This window comes from Cheilinus undulatus, linkage group 23 (assembly GCF_018320785.1).
Source record: "Cheilinus undulatus linkage group 23, ASM1832078v1, whole genome shotgun sequence".
In the NCBI taxonomy this organism is placed as follows: Eukaryota; Metazoa; Chordata; class Actinopteri; order Labriformes; family Labridae; genus Cheilinus; species Cheilinus undulatus.
This window is the reverse complement of record NC_054887.1, coordinates 26022734-26050214: the sequence shown is the minus strand read 5'-3', so window position 1 is coordinate 26050214 and position 27481 is coordinate 26022734. Positions and strand designations below refer to the sequence as shown.

Below are 27481 nucleotides of genomic sequence, written 5' to 3'. Positions count from 1 at the left end.
TCAAAATCATGTAAATGAACTGTGTTAACTCTCTCCATGTAGGGGTTGGATTTATCTGAAGTTTTTTTTTTAAAGCTCCGATCATGACTCATCTCTTTTTTTGGATGGACTTTAAAGGGAATGGTCTGGATGGGTGTGCCTCGCCGTCTTCTGTCACCTTATTGCAGCTGCCTGGCAAAAACACAGCGGATGCTCACCAAGCCGATACGACCTGAACGCTTGTCCCTTTTCCTTTTGAGTCTAATCCAGCATCTATTTGAAGAAGTTCTGAAGAAAGCTGTGCATTTTAAGAGCGAGAGACGGTGTTGTGTTACATACAGCGTACAGTTTAAGGGGGCCTGTCCTCCTCCTCTCAGCAGGAATAGGTTCTCACCGTGGAGCTGTCCAGCCGCTGCACTGCAGAGGGTCCGACTGTAGGGGGAGACAGTGAGAAGGAAATATTTTAAAGCAGAAATATAAGAGCTTTCTTTACATCATATGGACCCCCACCATGAGATCAGACGCCCTCAGTGGTACGAGTAAATAACCTCAAAACAACAGAGATAACTCCAGCGTCACCCTCAGAGGACGAAGTCATGTATCACACACTCAAAGGAAGGTTTAATTTTGAGTGGACAAACACAACTAACAGGATTTGAGAGTTTTTTGGACGTCACAGATCAGGGAGCACAGTTAATAGAGACGGAGGAACACAGGAAAGCTGTTTCAGTGTCACTGGGAGCACCTTGTTAGAGGACAACACCGGCTGAAATCAGAGCAGGAGGATGACTTTCAGTCATGTATCACAACTCAAGTAACAAGTTGCAAATACACTCTGCATCCATCCAAGGATAATTTTTGGTTCATTACCGCTTGGATCTTGACCTTTGCAGTTCAGCCTTTAAGGAAACTTATTTCCTGGCATGGAGCCTTTGTGCATTTTATATAATTAACAGATTTAGAATTTTCAGAAAAGATTGCTGCAGGTATGACAGGTTTTTGCCAACCCATGAGTTCCCTTTGCATTGGTTTAAGCCAGGGGCATCCATACTTTTTCCACTGAGGGCCATATACAGAAAATCTGAAGGATGGTGGGGCCACTTTCAAATGCCTCTCCTTTATGATATCAAAGTTAGTCAATCCAGTCTGATTTAGGCAAAGATTTTTATTCATGAAAAGATGCACGTCAATGATTTGTCGTGTCAAAATGTTTGTGTTCAGAATTAGCACAAAAGGAAATTCATACCATCTTCTCAAACTATTATTTGTTTGTGTTTCATTCACAGATGAGTATAGTTTTGTGTTACCTTCCCAGAAGAGCTCCCAAGATGACACAAAAATATTCTCGTCTGTCAATAAGAAAACTCAGATAAAATATGCAGTCAAGCACAAGCTTCATGTTCTAATGTGGGCCATTATTCATTTACGTTTTCAAGTTTGCTGCGGGCCAATTAAAAATGAGCCTAGGGCAGCATTTGGGGCCGTGGTTTGGACACCCCTGGTTTAAGCCAAATACCTCCATGGGTATCTGGAATATTCAGCCGTTCTGTAGTCTGTGGTTGCACAGTTCCATTAAATTCTTTCATTTCTGCATGCTACAGCAATGTATGTAAGCATATACGACGTTTCAAATATGTATGTTGACTTGCCTGCTATGTTATTTGTTTTCTAGCAGCATGCAGCTAACAGATAAGCTAATGCTAACATGCTAATATGCTAGTGCCACATGGCTAATAAGCTATTGGTATGAAGTTTCACAAGAAGATTATAAAAGGATACACTAAGTAAACTTTGTGAAAAGTCATCAATTTTGGAGTTCTTTTCTGTAATGTACCAATAAGTGGGGATTAAACTGCATTTCTCACGCTCCTTAAGCAGCTGCATGAAAGCTTTATCATTAGTGACACTGTACGACTCACGTCTTTACATATAAATCCAAAAGTGCTGCTTATGATCTCCTGATCCAGTTAAGAAGTTGAGGGACATTTTGACTTAGCAGCATCATTCAGTGCTAGTTGGAAACAAACATATTAGCAGAGTGTTTTGGCTGTTGTTGCTAACTGCTAACTAGCCTGGTGTCTTGTGTCGATAAAGACTGGTGTTGCTGCAGTGTTTTACCTTATTTACTGAGCTGCTTACTTGACTCACAACCAAATAATCCAGGATTTTTGCTTTGAGCCTCCTGGTAGTAGATAAACACAATGATTCATGCTACAGGTTAGTACCACCTCTTACTAATTTTGCAGTGAGTTTGGCATCTACCTCCATCTGCTCACTATTTTTCCAACTGCACCACGAGGTTGTTTATCCTAAAACTGCCATCAGGGCATCCATCCATCAATCGATTTTCTACACTGCTTATCCCTTCAGGGTTGCGGGGGGCTGGATCTCAGCTGTCATTGGGTGAGAGGCAGGGTACAACCTGGACGTGTCGCAAGTCAATCGCAGGGCTGACATATAGAGACAGACAACCAGGAAGGCTCACTCACACCTACGGGTAATTTAGAGTGACCAATTAACCTAATGAGCATGTTTTTGGTGGTGGCAGGAAGCCAGAGTACCTGGAGGGAACCCACGCATGCAAACTGCAATGAAAGGCCCTGACCAGGAAGCCAACCAGGAACCTTCTTCCTTTGAGGCAAAAGCGATAAACCCCTGCGCCATGGTGTAGCTCGCCATCACAGCATTTACAGCTGTATTGATTCTGTAACATCTGTATCGATGTACATATCAGCAAGAAGCATGTGATGATATATTGCTGTTTTGATTCTTTTTTTTTGCACAGGCCTTGTATTAATGGCCTTTCTCCCTTATTATCCAATCTTCGTTTTACTGTTTAGTAATCCTGAATCACCTCATTTAACTGGAGTCGGGCTGTTTTTCCTGTTTTTAATGATGCATCTTGTTTCCTGCTGTGTGTGCTGTCATGGCCCTTTCTTAATTTTGCACAAACTTGAACATGCCCACTCTGCAGGTCTTAGACCATTCAAGTCTGGGAGGGTTCAATGTTGAGGATCTAGGGTTAAAATCAGGATTGGGCACTGAAAATGATGGCCAACAAGAACCAAGCTGTAAAAATCCAGTTATCCTTGACCACAAGCCTGTTTCAGCCAGTGTCCTCCTGTAACAGCAGGGTGATGAGAAATGACACAAACTGTCAGTTTGAATCAATGTCACCTATGTAAACCTCCTGATTCAGGCTACTTACATAGCACCGCTCAGCCACTGTATGTTTGCTGCTTTTTGTTACTTCAAGGGTTAAAACAGCAAGCATGGCCCCTAATCCATAACTTGAACCCCTTAGCTTTTACCACCAGGGTCACTGAGGAACTATTTTGCAGCTCTGCAAAACTATACCCTTGGAGTTTGATTTCAGAAAGATTCAAGAGAGAGGAGTGAAGGAGAGAGATGAAAAAGAGGAGAGATACAGCAGGATCGTGGTTGGCAGAAATATGTGAAGAATAGGGAGTGTATGAAGAGTCATAATACACGCAGGGTGGGCAAACAAGCCCAGGGCCTTCAGAGGGGGCATATCTGACCTTGAAACCAATCCAAATACATGTCGTCAGGACTGTCATCCAGCGCCTCATAGAGGACTGCAGAGCAGCCGTCACAGAAAGAACAAGAGACAAGGTCACAAAGACAGCAGGGAGCAGCCGACCTGCTCAGGTGTGCTGCTCTCATTCACCTGGCTGGATTCAACCTTTGGAGCTGCTTTTAAAAGACGCTTTAAAGAAAATCATGAAAAGAATCTGTCAAAGCTGAGATGAGGTGCAAAGACAGGCGCTCACCATCAGGGGGCAGTCTTCTGGAGTGACCGGACGTTGCAGTGAGACGGAATCCAGCGGGGAGCGTCTCCGCTGACCCGGGCATCATACTGATACCGTGAACGTCCCGGGGAGGGAACTGCCTCCTCCATGATGGACCTCTGAAGTCTTTATCGTCACACTGACAGACAAACAGATGTCATTATTTTAAACAACATGGTCAGTCTCAGTGAAGTCAAAACATGGAGATTTTTTTAGCAAACATGTCTAGCACTGACTGTTCCCAGCATCAATCCCAAAAATAATTTTTAAAGAGTTGTTTATATAGATATAGAGGGACCTGTTTTCTAACCAATTTTGCCATTTTTTTTTGCAACTTTCAAATTATTTCCACTACTTTTTACCAGTTTTCACAACTTAATCGCTTTTTTAAACCAATTCTTGACACTTTTTTGCAACATTTAAGCTAACACCCATTTCAACAATTTTTTCACTTTAAACAAATTTCACAACTTTTATTTTTTACAACTTTTAACAAAGCTGACCACTTTTTTGTCACCTTTTTGCCACTTTAAAACCAGCTTTGCTACTTTTTTTTTTTTTGCCAGACAACCAATCTGGACAGTTTTTTGCATGTTTTTACCTAGTCTGTAGAATTTTTTTTTTACACTTCTAGCTCATGTACAATTTTGTTTTTAACAATAATTGAGCAATTTTACATTTTTGCCACATATAACCAATTTTGGCACTATCTTTGTCCTTTAGCTCATTACTAATTTTTGTTTTAAACCACTTTCAACCAATTTTTGTAACTTTAAACATATTTGTCTTCTTTTTTGCTACTTTAAAACCAGCTTTGCTACATTTTTGCCAAACAACAAATCTTGCCAGTTTTTTTGTTTTTTTTGCATGTTTGACCCAGTTTTTCGCTTTTTTTTTTTTTTTTTACACTTTTAGCTGGTATACATATTTTTTTAACCAGTGTTGACCAATGTTTTTCATTTTTTTGCAACTTTTTACAGTTTTTTCCTCTTATTGCCACTTTTAGCTCATATACATATTTTTTAACCACAATTGAGCAATTTTACAATGTTTTTGCCAAATACAACCAATTTGCGCATTTTTTCCCCTTTTAGCCTATTATTAATATTTTCATTTAAACCACTTCCAACCAAGTTTTGCCACTTTTAACCAATTTTGCTATTTTTTAAACCACTTTTAATCCATTTTACCACCTTGCTACTTTAAAACCAGCTTTGCTACTTTTTTGCCACACCAATTTTTGGTATTTTCTCCCACTTTTAGCCCATTAACATGTTTTTAAAACCACTTTTAACCCATTTAACCACCTTTTTGCCACATTTAATCAATTTTGTCACCTTTTTGATACTTTAAAACCAGCTTTGCTACTTTTTTTTGCCACAATACCCATTTTTTCCCATTTTCTTCCAGGTTTTAGCCCTGTTTTGACACCTTTAGCTCATATATACATTTTTAACAACTGTTAAGCAAATTTTCAACTTTTTGAGATTATTAAGTCCCATTTTTACTTGAAAACGAACTCAGAGTTACAGAGTTTGAAAATTCGAAAACTTTCAAGAAGAACTCCAAACTTAAAAGTTTAAAAATCCTTATATTTTGACGTTAGAAACTATAGAATTTCATGTTTTGGAGATTGTGAATTTACAAGTGTAAAGTCAGAATTTACAAAAAAAACCAAAAAAACAAAAAACTAAAAACAGACAAAAGTCAAACTCTTGACTTATAATCCCAGAAATTCTCAGTTTTGGTTGGGGACTATGTCAAAGCACCTCAGTAATGTCACATTATTTTGATTCTGTGCACGTTTTGCTGACAGTAAAATTCCACACACTTACGAGCAGAAACAGACTTGTGAAATTTTACTTTGTGGTTTATCATGACGCCCTATGGTTGTCTTCTCCCTACAAGTTGCTTTTAAAAGTAACCCAGTACTTCCTGTTACTTCCTCTGATTCTAGAGAAGATAACTTTGTCCCATTATTACATGTATGACAATCGTACTGAAGGTAAGACAAAGGGGCGCGAATTAGCCTCAGCCTCGAACTGCCAGATGGAAGTTTATAGACTGTTTTTCAGGAACTAGAAATTCAGGGTTACTGTGCTGGGGCAGAAATGAAAAGTAATTTCCTTTGATTAAAACCAGCAAAAAATATAAATCTATCAAACTGTCTGAACATGCTGTAAAAAAACATAGAAATGCCCCTCAAATAATAACAACACACTCACACCAAGATTAAAACCCAGACTGAAATCATAGTTCATACATTTTATGTTTCATCAGTTTATAATCCTCAAACTGTCAGATTGAGCTATTTCTGTAATTTTAGCAAGCCCTCTTTTCTAATGATCTTTTATATGTATAAAGGTTCATGCTGACATACAGAACATCCCTCTGGTGACAGCTGAGCTCACCTCATCCAGTCTCCTGTCAGTGCCCAGAGCCAGCAGATTATTGTACTCTCGCTCCAGAATCTGACGTGCCTGAAGGAGAAAAAATAACAACACGTTCAGATTTGCACAAGGCCTTTAAGGCTATTTTTAGCAGAACGGCACCAGAGGCAGCTGACACGTTACGTTATTCGTGCTGCATATCCATTTTACCTGATTATAGAGCAGATAAACACTGAACATTCACGGGGCAGCCTGCCAGAGTGACAGTTGGCAGATCTGCATGTTCTGATTTAAATGCAACCAGCTTTTTGAAGGCAGATACCAATATACCTCTACTTTAAACCGAAGCTGGTGACTGGTGGTATTTCTGCTCATAATCAGCACATTTACATTTGGCTTCAAATAAGAGAGAGTCTTTTAAAAGATCCAAAGTGTTCCCCTAAAACATGCTGTTGCAATATCCTGTGTGGAAATGATGCTAAGCTCTATATAGACCACTGCTGATGAAGATTACATTTTTGGTGAAACTTTTTCACATGGGTCTAATTTGAAAACAGTCTTCCTGCTGTGTGGAAGTCTGACTCACTGAAGGTTTCTCAGTTTCTTCTTTAGATTTTGTCTGTGAGAAGTCCATTAAATCATCTTTAATATGCTAAAAGTTGGCTTCTTAGAGCAACAGTCTTACTTGTTGGGGAGCTAAAATGTAAGACAATCTTGTTTGTAAAAATAAGAAACTTTCAAAGAAGTATTATGAAAATTACTCTCTTTGAGAAAGGAAACCTTTATAATCCACTCATTACTGGCAAGAAAAAAACAAATACACAAAAGAAAATTACTGAAGTTCTTCAAGTAAAAAAAAAAAAAATCCTTTTTTGAGTTTCTCAATTAAAACAGGTGAAGTATTTGGGTTTTAAGACTGTAGAGGACTTAGACTCAACCACAGCAGGTTACCCAGGACAACTAAAGGCCATGCCAAACAATGATAAAGCAAATAGAGAACTCAGTGTTGTAGTGCAGGGAATATACACACTTTTGTTGTCGTCTACACAGAATCCCTAACATCGTTTTAAGTCTAGGTAGTGTATACCAACTTCTTTTGTAGTCTACATAGAGCATACACACTTCTTTTCTAGTATACATAGAGCATACACACTTCTTTTCTAGTATACATAGAGCATACACACTTCTTTTCTAGTATACATAGAGTATACCCACACCCCTTCTAGTATACATAGAGCATACCCACTTCTTTTCTAGTATACATAGAGCATACACACTTCTTTTCTAGTATACATAGAGCATACACACTTCTTTTCTAGTATACATAGAACATACACACTTCTTTTCTAGTATACATAGAGTATACACACTTCTTTTCTAGTATACATAGAGTATACCCACACCCCTTCTAGTATACATAGAGTATACCCACTTCTTTTCTAGTATACATAAAGCATACTCACTTCTTAATTCCCGTTGATGCACATCATTCATTTGTATGCTGCATTTCTTTTTTCTAGGATTGGAAACCATGGCACACCTTACTCTGCCTTTAATAGGCTAGGACATGCCATTGTCTTTGTTGGATGTCTCTTAGAAATGAAGAGATGGTGTTTTAAATGCAGGTCAAAGGTGTAGTCAGAGTACCTGAGTGTTTTGGTTGGGGATCTGGAGGAGCAGAGCCAGACTGCTGTAGTCAAAGTTGTCGTCTAAGGCGACCAGAGCTCCGTGCACGCCGCTCTCCAACAGGATGTTAGCGTAGTCCCTCAGACCTATACTCTGCACCCAGCGGATGACCCGCTCATTACTCCAAACCAGTACGTCTGCAGAAACACAAGGACAGAGGCTTGAAAAGGCTGAATTTTAATTTGTTTTTTAATGCAAATTGGCTCATATTTTTAGTGCTCTCGCCTCTCATTTCATGTTGACTTTGCTCCCGGCGTCTCTCCAGTTCTTTCCTATCATAGTTGAGCTTCTTTAGACACATGATTCCATACTGTAAACTTGTTCTAGAAACAAGAAAACACACATATTTGAATTATGTTCAGCCTAGAAACACCCCTTGACCCTACAACTTAGTCCTTCCCGTACATTTTGCATGTTCACCTCTAGGGGTAGGGTGTCCTGGTTCTTGTGAAAAATGGTAGGGGCACGTGACCCTTTTATGGGGATTTTGCAAAGGCACAATCCAGTCAGAATGTTATGGGAAATCTCCCAGAATGTTTAGTGAATCATTGGAAAGCTGGCTGCTCAAGTCGTGAATGAAGATGGCATATTGGAAATGATGTCGGGTCTGTTTACATAAATGCCATCAATGACTACTGATGTTTTATCAGGGTCTTTAAGTGCTGTCCTGTTTCAGAGGGGAAGATTTCACCACTAATCCTTGTACAACTCCAATTCCAAAAAAGCTGTGACGCAGTGTAAAATGAAAATAAAACAGAAAGCAATGTCTTGCACATCTCATAAACCCAGATTGTATTCACAATGAACATAAACAACATATCATATGTTACACTGAGACATTTTTACCATTTCATAAAAATACTAGCTTATTTTGAGTTTAATGGCAGCAACACATCTCAAAAAAGGAGGGATGAGGCAACAAAAGCCAGGAAAAGTATGTGGTACCTACTGAAAACCAGCTAGAGGTGAATTTTGCAACTGACTAGGTTAACTGGTGACAGTTTAGTGACGTGACTGGCTATAAAAGGAGTAATTCAGAGAGGTAGAGTTTCTAATATGTAAAGATGGGCAGAGTGTTAACAATTCATGAAAACTTTATCCCACCATATCCTTATATCCCACCATCTACAGTACATAATATTATCAAAAGATTCAGAGAATGTGGAGAAATCTCTGTGCTCAAGGGACAAGGCCAAAGGTCAATATTGGATGCTTGAGATCTTCTGCCCTTCAGGTGGCACGACATTAAAAACAGGTATAATTCTGTACTGGAAATCTCTGCATGGGCTCATGAATACTTCTAGAAATAATTCTCTGTCAACACGGTTTGCTGTGCCAAGCAGTATGATGCAAAGAAGTCAAATGAAACACTGCAAAGACCCAGGACTGTTGATCACCCTAAACCCCTCATGAATGGGACAACATTCATCTCCCAAAACATCAGCAACTAGTCTCCTTACTTTCCAGATATTTACAAACTAAAGAGGTAATGCTACACAATAGCTGTCATCACACTGCCTTTTCTTTTGGACATATGTTGCTGCCATCAAATTCAAAATGAGCTAATATTTTTTTCATAAAATGGTAAACTGTCTCAGTTTTGGCATCTGATATGTTGTTTAGTGTCTATTGTTTATAGGATATGTGTTTATAAGATTTGAAAATCATTGAATTCTGATTTTATTTTCATTTTATGCCATGCCCAGTTGAAATTGAATTTTGCCTGAACCAAAGTCATGTCAAAGGAAAATTCTGTACCAACTATCCCCAACAAAAAGCCATCCAAACCTGTCTTTATAGTTGCAAACTTGTATCCTGAAATATTTCAACTTGCAGGTTTGACTTAAATATTTTGAAGGGCTAAAGTCCCTGAGTCTGTGGTCCAGTACCTGTGGAAGCTGTCCACCATTTTAAGGTGCACCCTCAGGTCCTTCTTGGTGAGGTGGTCCAGCATACGAGCGTCCACCAGGCACTCCATGAAGTAGCTGCGGTACTGAGGTAGTCCTAGACTGGGCAGCCACTCGTTCCCGATCCACTCGTGGTTCATGTCGCCATAAGCTAGAGTCTGACAGAAAATACATGCTTAAGAAACTGACGCTTTCACTACACATTTTCTCATTTGCTTTTCTCAATAATAAACAACCTTTTGATGGTCAAACTTTAGCACCAAATGAAGCCCTGTTTTCTGTTTCTTACCTGTGCCCAGCTGCCCTCTTCAGACTGTGACTTCTATTAAAACAGAAAGAAAAAGAACACTCATAAAAGACAATAAAAATGCATCCAAAGAAAATCATCTCATTGTTATGTAACAAATCCTGCAGCTGCATTCATTACGTCTCTTGATTGCAATTGCAAGTAATGCTAAACCCCTCTGATAACCCAGTGTTACACATGATTTAGCAGTTTAATTTCCCCCCTCTTACAATCAAATGTGTCACAACATGTCTTGTTAAGAACAAATTTAGCCTAAGTTAAGTTTGGTTGTGGAGCTAAATGAGAAAAACTGTTTCAAGTTTCAACCTTTGCTTCGTTTTGATAAACCCTGATCCAACCGCACAGAGCTCTAAAGATGCTAAAGGCTTTTTGAAGTCATAGCAGAGCGAATTAAAATGAGAAACAGTTTGAATCAAAATGGCAATTTATCTCCAGGGGGATCCTCAGACATGGCCCAGCCTGGCAGTTTGAATTAAGTTGGGAAACTAAAAAGTTTTGCTTTGAGCTTTATCCCAGCCAAAGCCAGATATTTATATAGAGCAGATCTGTTATGACTTGCATACAATATGTTGGATTTCATTAGGATAAGGATCAGAGGAGGAGGCAGATTCAGATTAATATCCTAGTATGGGGAAACATCCCTTAAATGATAGCATGAGTGGGCATTTTCAGCTTGAAAGTGTAAAATTTCTTATTTTGTTTTTTCCTGCTGAGTATTCCACAGTCACGTGTAAATTATATTATTAGAATGTGGAAGTGTTTAGGAACAGCAGCAACTCAGCCATGAAGCTGAAGACTATGTAAAATTGCAGCAACTGCTGATTCCATAGCTGAAGAGTTCTGCACTTCCACTAGCATTAATGTAAGCACAAGACTTTTCGGCAGGAACCTTATAAAATCGGTTTCCACAGCTGAGCGGCTGCATGCAAGCCTCATATCACCAAATCCAATGCCAAGCCTTGGATGGGGTGGTGCAAAGCACACTGACGCTGGACTGTGGAGCAGTGGAAACCTGTTCTGTGAAGTGACAAATCGAGCTTCTCTGTTTCAGTCAGACAGATGTGTCTGGATTTGGTGGATGCTTGGAGAACATTATCTGCCTGACTTCACTGTGTCAACTGTGAAGTTTGGTGGAGGAGGATAATGGGACCCTTATCTCCAGTGAAGGCCGATCTTAATACATCAGCATACCAAGACATTTTAGACAATGCTATGCTTCCAACTGTGCGGCAACAGTTTGGGGAAGGCCATCTCTATTCCAACATAACTGAGCCCCAGTGCACCAAGCAAGGACTATAAAGACATGGTTTGATGAGTTCAATGTGGAAAAACTTGTCTGGCCAGAATAGAGCCCTGACCTCAACCTCATCAAGCACCTTTGGGAGGAACTGGAATGGAGATCGCAAGCCAGGCATTCATGTTTAACATCAGTGCCTGACCTTATAAATGCCCAACAGAATGAATAGGCACAAATTCCCTCAGAAACAGTCTAAGATCTTGTGGAAAGCCTTCCAAGAAGACTGGAGGCTGTTATAGCTGCAAAGGAGGTCAACTTCTTACAGCCCCTGGTGGTGTCATAGTAAGGAGGCCAATTACTTTTGTCAGTATACTGTATGTGAATCAGTGGAGTTAGCGCTAGCCTACTTGCTAGTATTTCACGGTTTGTCCTTTCTCTGATTAGCTTTTAAAGTTTGTAGTATGCACATTCGAAAATGTCCTTTCTTGTCCTTTTGTTGTAGCCCTGACTTTAGTGCAAGTCCTAGGTTAGCATTGCTAGCCCTAGCATGTCTGTTATGTATATAAATAAATAAAGACTCGTACCAGTTTAAGACAACATGAAGTGGTTTGCATTTTGGAATAGGCAATGATAAACAAAATGTTTATATCATTGCTTTGACAAGTGATTGCAATAAAATTCGATGGCCCTGCTAAACTTTTGGATGGACCATGTTCTACCAACCTAAATGGTTCAACAATGTGATGTCAATATTCATTTTACTACTTAAATACAAACCTATAAGTAGAGCCCAGGAAGGATAAAATCTTGCAAGGGTCTCCCAACCTTTCTGTAGCTGTCTGTCCTTCTGCAGATTTTACATTAATATGCAAATATCTCTATCTGGTGATGGCTCTGCACCAGGCTGACTCACTGATGAAAGACTTATAATAAAATAGCTTCTCTTTCTGCTGAGGTCTGGTGGGTGGTGGGGGTTTTCGATGGTGTTTTGGTCACAGTCGACAGACTGAACTAAATGAAACTGACTCACACCTAAACAAAGATGTTAAAGACATTATTAACAGGATAAAACCAGTTTAAATGTAAAGGTAGGAAAGGTTTACAGACCAGGAAAGATGTTAAATGATGCATGCCTCCCCCATCACTCACCACCAACTCTCCCATCATTCAGCTCTCACTCATACATATGACCATCAGAGACAGAATCAGGGTCGCGGTAAAGGACACAAGGGGACTGACCGTTTTGGAAGGGGCTGCCAGGGTCTCCATCTCCTCATGGGTCACCCACACATTGCCTGACGGCTACAAGGGGGCGGAGCCAGAGAGACAGAGCAGCAGCGGCAGCGGCAGCAGTAGGGTTGGTAGTAGAGGTCCGGTAGGAGGGGCAAGCAGTGTTAAAGAAGAAGAGCAGCACCACTGTAAGCCAATAGTGTTATAGCATCACAGTCAGATCATGAACTGGCCCCTGGACCCGACAGGGGTCCAAAGGACGAATGCAGAGGACACAGCACAACACATTACAACACAGGACATCCATGTCTGAGCATACGGTACAAGAACAATGACACCAGTGGCCATGCATGAGAAAAACACCAAATATATTAGTACCAATAGACAGAAACCTCACACAAAGCATTCCATCTTTAGTGAATAAAAGGTCAGATCAACCAATAAATCTACCAAAATCAGAGAGGCACAGAGTGCGTCCCTTTTATTCTATAAACACTTCATTAATCAGAGAGATTTTTCAGTCCTTTCTGGATATGGTAGGCAATTGTTGTGGCCTTTAAAAGCAGATTTTTTCAAAGTGTTTTTCTATATGACAGAACAAATTTGAAAGGCTAGGACAAATGTTCTATTAAAGCAAACTATCCAGCCTTCAAAAGGCATTAAGCACACTGTGAAAAAATCTCTCTGAAGTAGAAACTTTGCAGACTTATGGGAGAGAATATACTGGAAACTGAACTGAGGCATTTACTAAGGTGCACGTACAAGGCCATTGAGAAAACAGGTTGATTGGTGAAATAGCACAAAACTTGCACAGATTAGTTGAGTTTACAGTGTCGTGTTTGCCCCCTTTCTAATTTCTTTCTTTTTTTGCATGTTTCAAACATTAAACATTTCAGATCATCAAACAAATTTCAAAGTTAGACAAAGATATCTCATGTTAATACTTCTATCCAGCCTCTTTCTCATCCTCAAGTCAAGTGAGGCCTGCAGGTCTTTAGAAGTTGTTCTGGGTTCTTTTGTGACCTCCTGGATGAGTCAACGATGTGCTGTTGGAGTCATTTTGATAGGTGGGCCACTCTTGGGAATGTTCACCACTGTTCCAAGTTTTCTCCATTTGTGGACAATGGCTCTCACAATGTCATGCAGATCTTTAGATATCGTTCTGGGTTCTTTTGTGACCTCCTGGATGAGTATACGATGTGCAAGTAACTTTGGTAAGCCGGCCACTCTTGGGAGGTTTCATCATGACTCAATTTTTTCTCCATTTGTGGAAAATGGCTCTCACCATGTCCTGCAGGTCTTCTATGTTTTTTTTTTTTTTTAGTTCTTTTGTGGCCTCCTGGATCAGCTGTTGACGCGCTCTTGAAGTAATTGTGGTAGGGTGGCAATTCCTGGAAGGTTCACCACTCTTCCAAGTTTTCTTCATTTGTGGACAATGGCTCTCCCCATGTCATGCAAATCTTTAGATGTTGTTCTGGGTTCTTTTGTGACCTGGATGAGTTGTTTATGTGCTCTTGGGGTCATTTTGGGAAGGTTCATTACTACTGTGTGTGTGTCATTGATGCATTCCTAGAGAAGTCTTGGGAGGCCGGCCGCTCCTGTGAAGGTTCAGCACTGTCCAGTTTTTCCCCATTTGTGGGTAATGATGCACACCGGGGTTTGCTGGAGTCCCCAAGCCTTATAAATGATTTTGTAATCCTTTCCAGCCAGGTAGACGATTACTGTTTCATATATTAGGTAGGTAGGTTTAGATGGCTTTTTTCCCTTGATAAATTAAATCATCATTTAAAACTGTTTTTTTAACTGGCTATATTTGCCTAATTAAAATTTGTGTGATGTTTTATAACATTTATGTGTAATAAATAAGCAAAAAAAAAAAAAAAAAAAAAAAAAAAAATAAATCAGGAAGGGGTAAGTACTTTTATCACAGGACTGTACATAACTAAGCTAAGACAGGTTGGGAAAGTTATAGCATTACCTCACCTAATATGGAGAGGTAATGCTATAACTTCAATTTTTCTGTATCATATATTTAACCACGATTAAACCAAAGTTGATTAACCCCCTCTGTTAAGTGTGGAGAGGTTTTGAGTGCAACAACGAGAAGAAGGTCCGGTCAAAGCTAGTGGAGTTTTTGATGGGATGTGTGGAGTTGCATGCTGGGTAATGAAAATTTTATGAGGTGTGGAAGTGGAGCTAAGTGGTTCATGAGAAGGAAGTGGAAATGAGGAAGGAAAAGGAAGTATATAGGACTTCTTTAATTGTTACTTAGAAAAGTACAAGAAAAAGTGCAAGAACATGAGTTACGACCGCTGCATGCAAAGATAGCATTGTATAGAGACTAAAAACTTTAATGAATATCCTCCGCTGGCTTAATTTAACAGCACCCAACTTCTCATGTCTGCATGATGTATAGCCTGCATTGTTTGTGAATGTGTACCTTCAGCACAAAGCAGCTTAGTCCTTGCCCTGCAGCGTGAACCTTCACTATCATTAAGTAACAGCAGAGTCCTTAGAGGATGTATGCAGTTGCCATGACAACAAGGAGTCATGAAATCTGTTGTGGAATAACCAGAGAGCTACAACACAAACTCTGACTCCCACTGTAATGTTCACTCACTAATCACCAAGACTAAATGAAGGTTATGAGAAGAGTCTTAAAAATAGAAAACAAACATGCTAATGGCTTTGTTTGCTAATCTTTAGCTTGTAGTCAACCGCCAACACGTGTCACCCATATGTGGAGGCGTCGTGCATGCAAGCAGGGATGACATGTACAAACATTGTCAGAGCTGCTCTGGAGGATGAAATTATGTCTTTTGTTTAAAAACAGAAGATTACAGTGCTGTAAAAAGTATTTTACCCGTCCTATTTCTTACTTTTTCCATATTTGTCCCATGAAGATGGGCTATTTTAGTTCATCAAACAAATTTCAATATTAGACAAAGATAAACAGAGTAAATATAAACAGTTTTAAATGCTGATCTAATTTATTAAGAGGAAAAAAATCCAAATCTATCTGGCCCTATGTGAAAAAGTAATTGCCCCTATGGTTAAATCATGAATTAACTGTGATTAACTACAACTTTTGGAAAGCTGAGTTCAATTTCACTAGCCAAACCCAGGCCTGGTTACTGTCTGACCTGTTGAATCAAGAAATCCCTTGAACAGAACCTGTCTGACAAAGTGAAGTAGGCTAAGACTACTAAAAACTGTTCCAAATTTTCTCCATTGTGGATAATGGCTCTCACTGTGGTTCGGTGGAGTTCCAAAGCCTAAGAAATGGCTTTGTTACAAATGTGCAAGTCAATGACATTTAACAGTAAGAAAAGGGATTCAAATTAATTTCTAAGGTGTTGGGAATTCAGCAAACCACAGTGAGAGCCATTATCCACGAATGGAGGAAATTTGAAACAGTGCTGAACCTTCCCAGGAGTGGCCAGCCTACCAAAACTACTCCAGAAGAGCATTGACGACTCATCCAGGCGGTCATAAAAGAACCCAGAACAACATCAAAAGAGCTGCAGGGCATGGTGAGAGCCATTGTCCACAAATGGAGATGACTTAGGAATACTGCTGAACTTTCCCAGGAGTGGCCGGCCTACAAAGGTTACTCCAAGAGCGCATTGCTGACTCATCCAGGAGATCACAAAGGAACCCCACAAAAAATCTAAAGACCTCAAGGCCTCACTTGACTCAGTTCATGATTCAACAAAAAGAAAGAGACTGGGAAAATGGCATCCATGGGCGAGTTCCAATGCCAAAACCAGTGCTAGGTAAATGAAGTCATCATTTAAAAACTGCATATTGTATTTAATTGGGTTATCTTTGTCTAAAATTTGTTACATGATCTGAAACAGTTAAGTATGACAAATATGCATAAAGGAAATCAGGAAGGGGGCAAATACTTTTTCACAGCACTTTGTGGCTGAAAAATTGTAAATAAAGTCATGTTAAACACATGATTAGCATGCTAGCATCTCCAAACTTTTTCTTATCTGTTAAAGAGAAAGTCTGAGGAAATTGGCTTTTTCTCTCTTGTAAAGACTCAGATGAGAAGGTTTTTCCACTCTCACAACAATCCATTCAGTATAGAGCTGGAGCAATTAGCCTGTTAGCCTAGACCAGCTTAGCCTAGCAATAAAGACTGTAAATAAAGACATCTGTTGCTCCATATGTTATGAAATCTGCTTGGAAGCATTCTCTAAGCTCACAATGATCACATATACCAACACATTTTCCTCTTCTACTAATTTTAAAATATTCAGCAGCTTTGAAAGTACTTAAAGGCAGATTTGGTTTCTTTTTGGCTAAGCTAGGCTAATAGTTTCCTTGTGAGCCAGGTCTTTGTTAGGCTAACAGGTGACCAACTTGAAATTAATGGGCAATCTTTATGGAGCATGGATCTCCTCTTATAGTTTCTCTGTTGTATGCCCTCTTTTCATTTCTACTTTAAAAGCTTTCTTCCTCCCAGTCAGCTCTGTCTTAAAAGGGATGTTTGTACAACTGAAATTCCCGTCCGCATTCATGTTCCCATATTTTATGTACGACTCACGGTTCTGGAGGTCGGCGGGGCCGAGGGGCTGGTGAGCGAAACCATTTCCTGGATAGCCAAGCGGAGTTTGAGCCGGTGCAGAGGGTTACTGATACCGATCTCCCTCTGGATCTCTGTGTCAGAGAGGGCCGACATGATGGCTCCACTCTTCACATTGGCACGACACGCCGCCACATACCAGGCCGGCATTCCCAGCCACAGCTTTAGCACACAGAGGAGAGAGAGAGAAAAAGGAGAAACAAAGTGAAAAACAAGTTAGATGCAATGCTATTTTATCCGCTACATATTAGCAAATGTCACTTAATCCACTGCGACTCTATAAAAGCTACACAGTTATGCAGGATTGGTGCCTCCATGAATTGACTGAATTCCTGGTAGCGGATCTCTCAAACACTAGGGGCAGCAGTGTTTTTCTTGTGAGTGTTCTTTTGTCTCCATGGTGTAATGGTAGCCAGGAATACTGACTGGACCTTCCAGACACAGGTATGTTTATACTGCAACCCTTTGGGACACATTGTACATTGCATTTTATTTTTTCATGTCTTCTAGAGGGAATACTTTAGATAGAACCTGTGAGAAAATTAAGTTAGTACCTTTTGCAATATTTGGTCAATGTTTGGTTTATTTCAAGACAAGCAAATCTTGGAATATGCATATGATCAGGTCAATAGGGAGAAGAAAGATTAGCTGTTGGTCTCTGCTTTGGAAAATCACCACCATTAAAAACAAGTCTTGCTCATATGCTAACTACATACCTCTAGCCAGGCTACCACAGTGGGACCATCCCATTGGGCGAAAGGTAAACCCTTTCTCCGGGCCTCCTCCAATAGCTCGTGTCTGGAGGCGGGGACACAGGAGACCAGATATAAACAAATGCTCTTATAAATCACAATACAGACACATTTTCTCAACCTGATAATAAATCAAACCCTCTGAAACACTCACATTCTCACCCATGCACGCTTGTATTCACACATCTCTGCAGTATCAGACAGTGTTGGATCTGTGTGTGTATAGTACATGAGAGAGGAGTACTCATACACACTTTATCTCCCAGTCCAGCCTGTACACTCAGAGAGATGTATCATTCATCTCTTTGCTGCTAAGGTGCAGAGGACAAGCACACAACTGAAGCTACATTCAGAATCAGACTTTTTATTACTAAACCTATATGGCCTATATTCCCATTTCCCTAATCCTGATGTTTACATTTATACAGGCAATACAACTGCAGCATTTTATTTTATTTTTGCTTTAACTGGTCCAGCTGTGTGGGCTCTTAATGTTATTAAACTGTAAATATCTCTACTTCATAAATGTTGATTATAGGCAGGAGAAAATTCCAAAGAAAAAGTTATACAAGGTTCTTTGTTGGTTTAAACTGCAATTTTTTTATTTTGTTTTTCTGGCAATTGCACAAATGCAATTAGATCCAAGCCTATTGAGACTGAATGCCAACTGTTGACCTTCTAGCAACTGTTAACAAGGGATGCACAGAGTTACTCTGCAAAATGGCCAAATCTGATTATCAAATTCAACAGTGCAAGATTTAAAAATTGGCAAACTAATTATCTGAACATTTTTATAAACTATGTCCTAAAATCCCATTTAAATACTCTTTTATAACTGTAATCAAGCCTACCGTTACTAGTAGCCTCTGTTGCTTCAGTTAATGGCTGCTACCGGAGCACTTAGCATGTCATAGGAACGGCGTGGTATGGCTGTTGAAGGTTATACTCATGTATAACTGAACCTAAGGGATGAGTAGTCATATTAAGCAGGAGTTTATCTGCAAAGAGGACAAGGGCTGGCAGAGCTAGCTGCTAACTTTAGCCACACTCTACTCAGCATACCAGCCTCACATCATAGACCTGCTCACTCAATAATCCTGTGATGAATTTGACTGTTCTCTGAGCATGTTTTCCTCTTTAGAGTAGTCTGTTAGACATGAGTTTCACACCTGGTTAGCCACATAGGGAAATAACCAGATGGGAACATCCTTACTGTTAAAAAGTGTTTTCATTCAAAGAGAATGAAGCAGCTCTAGCTAGATCAAAACAATGCTAAATGTCTTTTCCTGGAGGAAAGCTTGATGAAGGAAACTCCCTGATGAAATAGATTAGATTCTATAGATTTACATTATGTTTAAAGGGGACATTTCAATAATAATAATAATACAAAAAAACCCAATTGCTTCAGTATTTTTGTACATATACTTTGGCATCCAGGAGATCTCTTGACCCCATAAATTTTAAAATCTATATTGATTTCAAAAGTGACCAGTCCTATGTTATATCATTTCTATACTGTAAACTGAGGTCTCACAGTAGCTTAAATATTTCCTAATGTTTTCAAAGGCAGGGAAATTCTTTTTTTTTTTTTTTTTGTAATGGGACATGTATTGGTGGTGGCTGCCCTAGGTTATGAATTCAATCTCCCCAAGTCACCTCTGCATCATGGAAACGTTCATATAAGGCATTTCAAGAGAGAGAGTTAAGAATGGTTAAGACCAGCTGCCCAACTCCACAGCCTCCTTCTCAGCCTCCTTCTTCTTGTGTGAACTGAGGACTCGGTTCAATAAAAAGGCAACTCATAAGGTTTACTACCGAACAGAAAACCATCATTTTGTTTCCATTAATGAAGTCAGGGTTAATTCATGCAGGACATGGCAGTCATACACCCAGCTGATCCCAATGATTGCCTCCCAGCTCCCACAGCCAATCACAGCTCTAAACACAGCGATGTATCAAACTATGACGTACCTCTCACTAATCCCTGTTTGCATTAATGCTTATGCACCACACTGCTGCTGCTGGCAAAGCTTAGCCTCCTCCACCCCAGCCTCCTCCTTTAAAGCATTGTCATAAATGTATCCATCCATATGGCGGTTTCTAGTAAGGCACTCCCTGTAAAGTCAAAGCATGCTGCTTGGCTAACCCAGGGAGCTTCTGTTGAGCAGAGCCTTCTCCGCCAAGTAAAACTGAAAATCTATTTTGCAATAAAATAGTTAAAAATGTGACGAGAGTAACCTGGCATGCCAGATGAAATTGTTTCACACATCCATCTGGTAAACCTTCCATAGATGGGGTTTGGGAAAGAGCAGAGCCTTTGGAAAAAAAAAAAAAAAAAAAACTGGGAGGGTGAGTGGATAAACGTTCTGTCTGACATCGTTGCGGGCCAATCCGAACAACAAAACACGTGAGGTAGCCGCTATTAAGCTGCTCCCCTACTGAGGACTAAACTCCATAGGGAACTGCATAACGCAGCATAATGGCGACTGTAGACATTTCAGTACACAACTTTAGTCATTTTTGAAAAGAAAACAACTCACTGCTGTTCTTTGTTCTTCCTTTGACGAAGAAATGTCGTCAAGTTCTGATAAAATTGGTGCTTTAGCAGCATCCACGCTAATGTCTTCCGCCGGTCTCTTGTTGCTGCTTGCATACGTCATGACTCCGCCGCACCCAAAAGTACTGCCCCTCGTCACTGATTGGTCCTGTCACTTTCTGATCGGGCCCAAACGGTTCAGACAGGAGCTTTGCAAGACGGATTCGCCAGTGAGAAACACAGAAACAGGTGTATCTATCTGCCATGCAAGGTTATGATTAGAGTGTTCCTGACTGAAATAAACTTCACACAATGAGGGAGCAATGCACCCAGAGTGCCCACGTGCCCAGCGTCGCTTCCAGCGTGAATGAGGAAGTACACTTTTAAATGCATTTCTCCCTCATTATGAGAAATGTATAAATGAAAAAAAGCTTTCTGTTTAGCAAACAGGCCTTATGAAGTGTTGTTTTCACTGAATAGAGTCCTCAATTTAAAACGAGACAAAGATGAGCGGAGGTGGGCAGCACTGGTCTTTACTCATTAGGTCAGGTATGGAAGCTTATGCTGGTTCGTCACTTGCCACCTCAACCTTGGTCTTGAATTGCTCTGGCCTCCTGATGGCCTGGTCCAGGCCTGCACCAGGCCCATGCCCCAACCTTTAGGTATCTTCCCAGCTGGCCTCTCTATGATGCATGCAGCCATTTCTGACAACCCCTGCATCTTCTCTAGGTCCTGGGCACCCAGTATGCATTGGGTTGGATCAGGCTTGGGTTTGTATAGGGTCATTTAGATTTTAGATCAAAGGTATATAAGGGTGATAAGACACCCTTAAACACTTTTTTATAGATATAAAAGTGTAGTTGTTGCAAGACCTTCAACTGTAATAATGTCATGTTTTATGCCATTAAGTTAACCATGTCCAGCTCTTACATTCAAATGCAAATCTAGACTTGGATGCTGCTTGATAGTGTTTAAATATTAAGAGGTCACTGAGGAGATTCTTCTGTATTTGCTGTCTGAGTGCACCCACGCACCTGAAGCCTACATATAGTCCAGCTGAAGCTGGACACGACACTGCTAACCTAAGCAGAAGTGCAGTGCTGACACCTTTGTCGATGCAGTTTTTGGATCATGTCGCAGTGTATTTTTAAAAGCTACTTTTCTTCACAGTTTCCTTACAAGATGTTTTGTTCTGAGAGCTGAACTAGGCAGTAGTGCCACTTGACTCAGCATGATGTAAATGCTTCTTATTGACAAAAAAGGATGCTCTTTGCTTGTTTGGCACAGAGCTATTTGTATGGAGCTGAATCCTCCTACGCTCGGCGAGACACACAAAAGCTCATAAACAGCCTGGACAAACAGGGGACCAAGGAAGACACTCGTACTTACACCCACACAATGCAGTTTTTTATCCAATTTAGTGAACACATTTCATAACAAAAAACTCTGCAAAAACAACCATTCCCCGAAGAATTGTCAAAGAAGTTGACAAACAGAGAGAGTGGGCTTAGTAAGAAACATAGCACATGTAGAGTTGAAGGCCTCAGTACAGAGAAAGGGCACTTAAACACAGCAAACAAAGAGGAAATGTGTTCATTTAAGACATAACCAGTTACATTCACTGTCTTATCTATCCAGCACATGGGGAGATAGCTCATGTTTATGTTCAGGTTAGGTCTAATGCATGGAGAAAAGTACATCCACTGAACATAGCTGGGGGAAAAGGGAAGTAAGGAAACAGTTATGGCAAATCATACAAACAAAAAAAGAACATTTGACATTCCCATAACCAGATGTTGCTGCTGGTTATTTCACACAAATAGATAGAGACACAGAAAAGGAGAGGAAGACATTCCAGGTGTGAAAATTGGGCCCCAGTTTTAGCAGCGGCACATTCCCTCTCCAGCCATGGATGCAGCTGCCATTGAGCTGTAAAAAGGGGGGAAGAAACGTCTTCAAGATGGTAAATGGGAAAAGAAAGAGAGAGCGCAATGGCGTCAGTAACAGCCATGAAGGATAGATAGATAGATAGATAGATAGATAGATAGATAGATAGATAGATAGATAGATAGATAGATAGATAGATAGATAGATAGATAGATACGAGACGTCAGCTTTGGCACTGGTCTTTTCAGGAGAGGACGGATGATGGCGGACAGACAGGAAAGATGGCAGACAGGGCAAATATGGCTGAAAACAATGGGCATATCCAGGAGGTCAGTTATACATCCTCACAACTTACCCGCTTTGTTAGAGTCAAAGGATGATGAGAGGGAGAGGAAGGGGGGAGAGAGGAGAGTAAGAGAGCAAAGAAGGGGGAGAAAGAGAGAGAAAGAGAGCGACGGGGAGACAAAAGTACACAAAATGTTAATGAAAAAGGCAATTAAATATACGGCTCTTAACAAAAAAAAAAAACATACACGCCACGCACATTTATCTCACAATGGATGACATTCGTTTACAGGAGCGTCTGTAGACCGGTCAGAAAAATATGTCGTCTTCTACAATGCAGTCTTGATCACATCTCGTGCAGCAGAGAAAATGAGAAATGCACCAAAAACACATTCAGATGCTCAGTTACATTCAGATACTTGTCGGTACCTCTCAAAAGAAATAAAAAACAACAACAATGAAACCACAGCGGTATTGATCGATCAAGATGCTGAAATGGAAACAGTGCAGGCAGCTTAACAATGGCATGCAGTGTGGAGGAGGACGAGGAGGAAGAGGCGCCAAGATGCAAAGTGGTGGTGGTGAGGCCTTAATCCTGGACACTGCTATGAAGAAGTCGGTGCAGTGGAAGAGAAACAACACATTTGTCAACAAACAACCACCGATACTCGCTATTGATCGACTACATGGGAGGCAAAGTTAGTCGTCATGACAACTCAATGTGCACTTCGAGCAAATGACATTCATCATTTGGCACCAAGGCATAGCAAATGCACGCACACGCACACAAAAACACATTCTGCAACACTTCATTGAGAGATTTGTTTGTGATGGGCTTCCACCTTTTCCTGTAGGGTAGAGTTCACCTGATCTGGCTTTGAGTGTAGAAATTTAAAGACTGTGTTTGTCAGAGAAGCTATTCTTTTAACAGATTCACATAGCGCCCATTTTCCTCACAAATAATGCCAAGGGGGTACGGTAAAATTATGCTTTCATACTGTACTGCTGTATTCAGGGAAACAAGCAGTTTAAATGCAGCAATTTGGGATAAATATAATTTCATAGCATGAAAAAATGATCAGAAACTAAAAGACAACAGTGAAATCTGAGGGAACATGAGGCTTTATTTGAGAGGGATCTGGCTGCAGACCACAGGCTGCCCCCTCGCGAAGACCATTACTGTGAGATGCCACATCTGTCAGATAGAGGTGGTGTCAATTATCCAGTACAATATATTTCCTGTTTTTTTTTTTTTGTCAATTTTATTCATAAAGTCTCTGGCAGTTTTACTGATGATAAAACCATATTGCTGACATAACAGATTAAGCAACATTTCATAAATAAAATGTGGGGGGTCTAATCCAGGAATAAATTATGTAAAGAGACACTTTAAGAAGCCATAACAGGGATGGTTGCCCCCTTTAGCTATGTAAGCTTAAGCTAAAGCTAATGTAGCTATGCTAGCTAGGTTGTTAACAACACTACATGAGCCAATGTAGCCAAGGTAGCTGCTGCTTTGCCTAGGTGAGCTTTGAGCAAATGTAGCTGATGCTAACATAGCTACATTAGTTCCATAGGTAATGCAACTAATTTGCTATGAGTTTTAGTGAACCTAACATAAGCTAACATAGCTCACGTAGCTCTGTTAGCTATAGCTAAATTACAAACATTAGATTTGTTAGCTGCGTTAACTATGTAGCTAATGTAGCTTTGTAAGCATTAGCTACATTAGCTATGTCACTTACATAGCTAATGGAACTACCGTATTTTCCGGACTATAAGTCGGATTTAGTGATGTGGAGTGAGATTGCGTGTTATTAATTACAGTAAAGGTACACTTGTTTTGTTCTTTAGGCTATAGTTACGTAAAACTATTTGTTATGTTACATAAACACTGGACACCTTTTCTGTTCATGTTTATTTTTCATGTAGCTGAATAACATTCATTGTGTAAGCATATCTTACACCTATTCAGCCTGTTCTCTATTCTTTTATTAATGTTATAACTTGCCTTCCAAGATGACGTAATGTCTGTTTTTGGTCAAGTAGTTTGTAAAATAAATTACCCGCAAAAAATGCGACTTATACTCCAGTGCGACTTATGTATGTTTTTTTCTACCTAATTATGCATTTTTGGCCTAGTGCGACTTATACTCCGGAGCGACTTATAGTCCGGAAAATACGGTATGTTAACTTTATCTTTGTTGGATCCGTAAGTTACCTTAGCTACATTTGCTATGTCACCTATGTAGCTAACATCGCTTTGCTAGCTTGATCTATGTTTGCTATGTGAGTCATGTTTTCATGTAGCTAACATAGTTTCATTAGCTGCATTAAGAATGTTTTCATGGAGAAGCTTTTTTCTTGTTAGCAGACTGTTTAGTCTGCTCAATTCATTGTTTAGTTGTTAGGGTTTTAGGGTCAGGTTTTTGACTTGGGTTCCTACCCCTTTCCATAACCTTGACCCTGTACGTTACTGGAAGTTTATCCGACTTTATTTTGAAAGTTTTAGCGTGTATCTATATTATGACAGAAGCACATCTCATTGTAGTGGTCTAAAAAGTGGGGCAGTCTGCATCCAGACTGTCTTGCATTATTTCAAGACCAAGAAACTTTTTTAGAACCAAATCTGCTAGTTTAAGGGAAAAAAAGCCAAAATTACCATTCAATGTATATAGCTAATATTACCATTTTTATTTTTTGTTGTTTGACATGATGGTCAAAGCCACTTATGCTTTACGTTCATCCTTTATTTAAGAATTTAATAGCTACAATTCAAAGTAAAAGTAGAAACACTTTCAAATGTACAGTATTTTTGCCAAAAAATAGTTGAATGCCAACATTAGCTGTTGTCTAACAACAGCTAAATGCCATCTGAGATTTATTCTACCTGAAAAATAACCCAGAATTCACACACATTTTGCTACTATATGACAATACAAGGAGCTAATTTTAAACAACAGTAGTGAGGCTACAATTTTAGCAAGAATGTGGTATAATGCTAATAGTTGACGGTAATTAGCATTCAACCACTTTAAGCCTCCTGTTAGCAGCTTTATACACAGTTAGTTAAATTTGTATATCTGCCAAAAATACTAGCTATTTGTTTTTCTATCATAATAACCCTACTAAGTGTAATAGTAGCAACCATAAACATGGGGTAAGTGTTAGCATCTGGCACGTTGTTTGCAAGCCAGACTTAGCTAAAAAATTACACTTTTGCTAGCATATGTTGAACATTTCTCACTATTGTTTGTCAACAATAATCAACTCAAATACTTTCCAATCTGAAAAAGGTACTAACTAGGAATGAATGCTTGCTCTTATATGTTAAATCCTAACTAGTCGTAATTATAGTTAAAAAGTTTCTAAATGCACTCTTGCTAGCATTTAGCCACTTCATGTTCTTTACATTCCTTGCTAAACCAACACTTTTAGTAAGATATCCAACTACATTTAACTTCCTAGCTACAACTGCTAATAGCTAAAGATTTACTCTGCTCTGTTCATTCTGTTTTCTAATATAATAAGCTCAACAGTATGGTTCCTATTCATTTTTTTAAATGGCGAATTTGACTATTAGTCTTAATGTCAGAAATCAAGACACAGTATGGTTTGTTTGTGATCTTAGGGAAGAAAAACCTACAGTACCCACAATCCTAGAGTGTTAAAACAACATCTCTAATTGGTGAAACAAGCTGTAACTATGGAAATGTTTACAAAGTAAACACTACAATAAAGATAAACATAGAAAGAATTTTTTTTCGTACAGTTTAAAGTTTATAAACTATCACTAAAAATGTACAAAGGAACTCACAATGGATTGTGGGATATGTAGTTTCTCCCCCCTTAAAAGAAAATATGTAGAGTCTTATACTTCTACCTTTTTTTCTCCTTTTTAATGCTGTTTTTGTGCAGAATCAAACATTTTACAGTCTGTCTAGCTTGGTTCCTGTTTTAAAAATATTGCTAATAAGAATTTGTGAAATGCCAATGGAGGATTTGTATGGCAAAATTTTCTACTGGAACCAGAGCTGTACAAAAAATGTGTGGGCTCTGCTGGGCTCTATACTGCCAAGTGGTTGTAATAGCTAGAAACTGGGTGAATGCAATGTTTACGTTAGCTTTTAGCCTCTAGCCACTTTAGCCAGAACTTAAGCTGGAAATGTCAGCCACTTTATCACCTGGCTTACATGCTTAGTTAGCAGTACAGCAACAGAATACTTTTAAACCATTAAAAAGCAGTGCACACCTTTGTGATGCTAATTTTAGGATGTGAATACAACATCTTTACCTTGCCCATTTACTGTGTACTACATTTAAATGGTAATTTTAGCTTAGAGGTGCTCAATGCTGATGTTAGCTCTTGTCTATGAAGGCTTATGGGTTATGAAATGTGTTGAAATCCATCTGAATATCCATCACCACGTTTTTATCCATTGTCTTTTAGTTTCTGATCAGTAAATTCTTACGTTTTACTACTTTAAACCTGAAACAAAGCAGCATGACAAAAAACAGCTTTTGAGCCTCTCAACAAGAGCGTGACATCAGAGGAAAATGGCTGCTGTGCGATTATTGTGAATAGCTTCCACATCCACAAAGTACCTTTGTGAGATGAATTGGGTTTTCAGCACGGATCAATAGTCTGACTTTAGCTCTGTGGCTGAAAACAGAGAGGCTGATCCAGCTTCTGCTTTTATATTGATCCTATTCTCAGTGTGGGTTATGGTATTACGTACAATACAGCCATGGCTTTTATAGAAGCAGAGAGCTAAAGGTAAACACAGAGGGAGGTGGAGGTTATTGCCTCACTCATACAGCGACAGTATATGACTCCCAAACACAATGCTTCTCTTAAATATGGCCATGAAGTGAGAATGGC

The 27481-nt window shown here is 39.6% G+C and overlaps 1 protein-coding gene across 5 annotated transcripts in view; it reads right to left on the bottom strand.

Annotated features, from left to right (window-relative positions):
- The window catches only part of ppfia2 (PTPRF interacting protein alpha 2), a 301081-nt gene that overhangs the window by 8585 nt on the left and 265015 nt on the right, over positions 1-27481 (bottom strand). For 2 of the 5 annotated variants that reach the window (XM_041780667.1, XM_041780670.1), the window contains 11 exons: positions 22670-22672; positions 17856-17937; positions 17101-17301; positions 12555-12617; positions 10061-10093; positions 9754-9929; positions 8090-8187; positions 7826-8001; positions 6200-6268; positions 3771-3927; positions 319-411 (listed from right to left, as the gene is read on the bottom strand). In XM_041780667.1, coding sequence (XP_041636601.1) covers positions 353-411; positions 3771-3927; positions 6200-6268; positions 7826-8001; positions 8090-8187; positions 9754-9929; positions 10061-10093; positions 12555-12617; positions 17101-17301; positions 17856-17937; positions 22670-22672 — 1117 coding nt within the window. In that variant the 3' untranslated portion in view covers positions 319-352. The remainder of the gene's footprint in view (positions 1-318; positions 412-3770; positions 3928-6199; positions 6269-7825; positions 8002-8089; positions 8188-9753; positions 9930-10060; positions 10094-12554; positions 12618-17100; positions 17302-17855; positions 17938-22669; positions 22673-27481) is intronic. The other 3 variants (XM_041780668.1, XM_041780671.1, XM_041780669.1) reach the window with 2 other exon arrangements.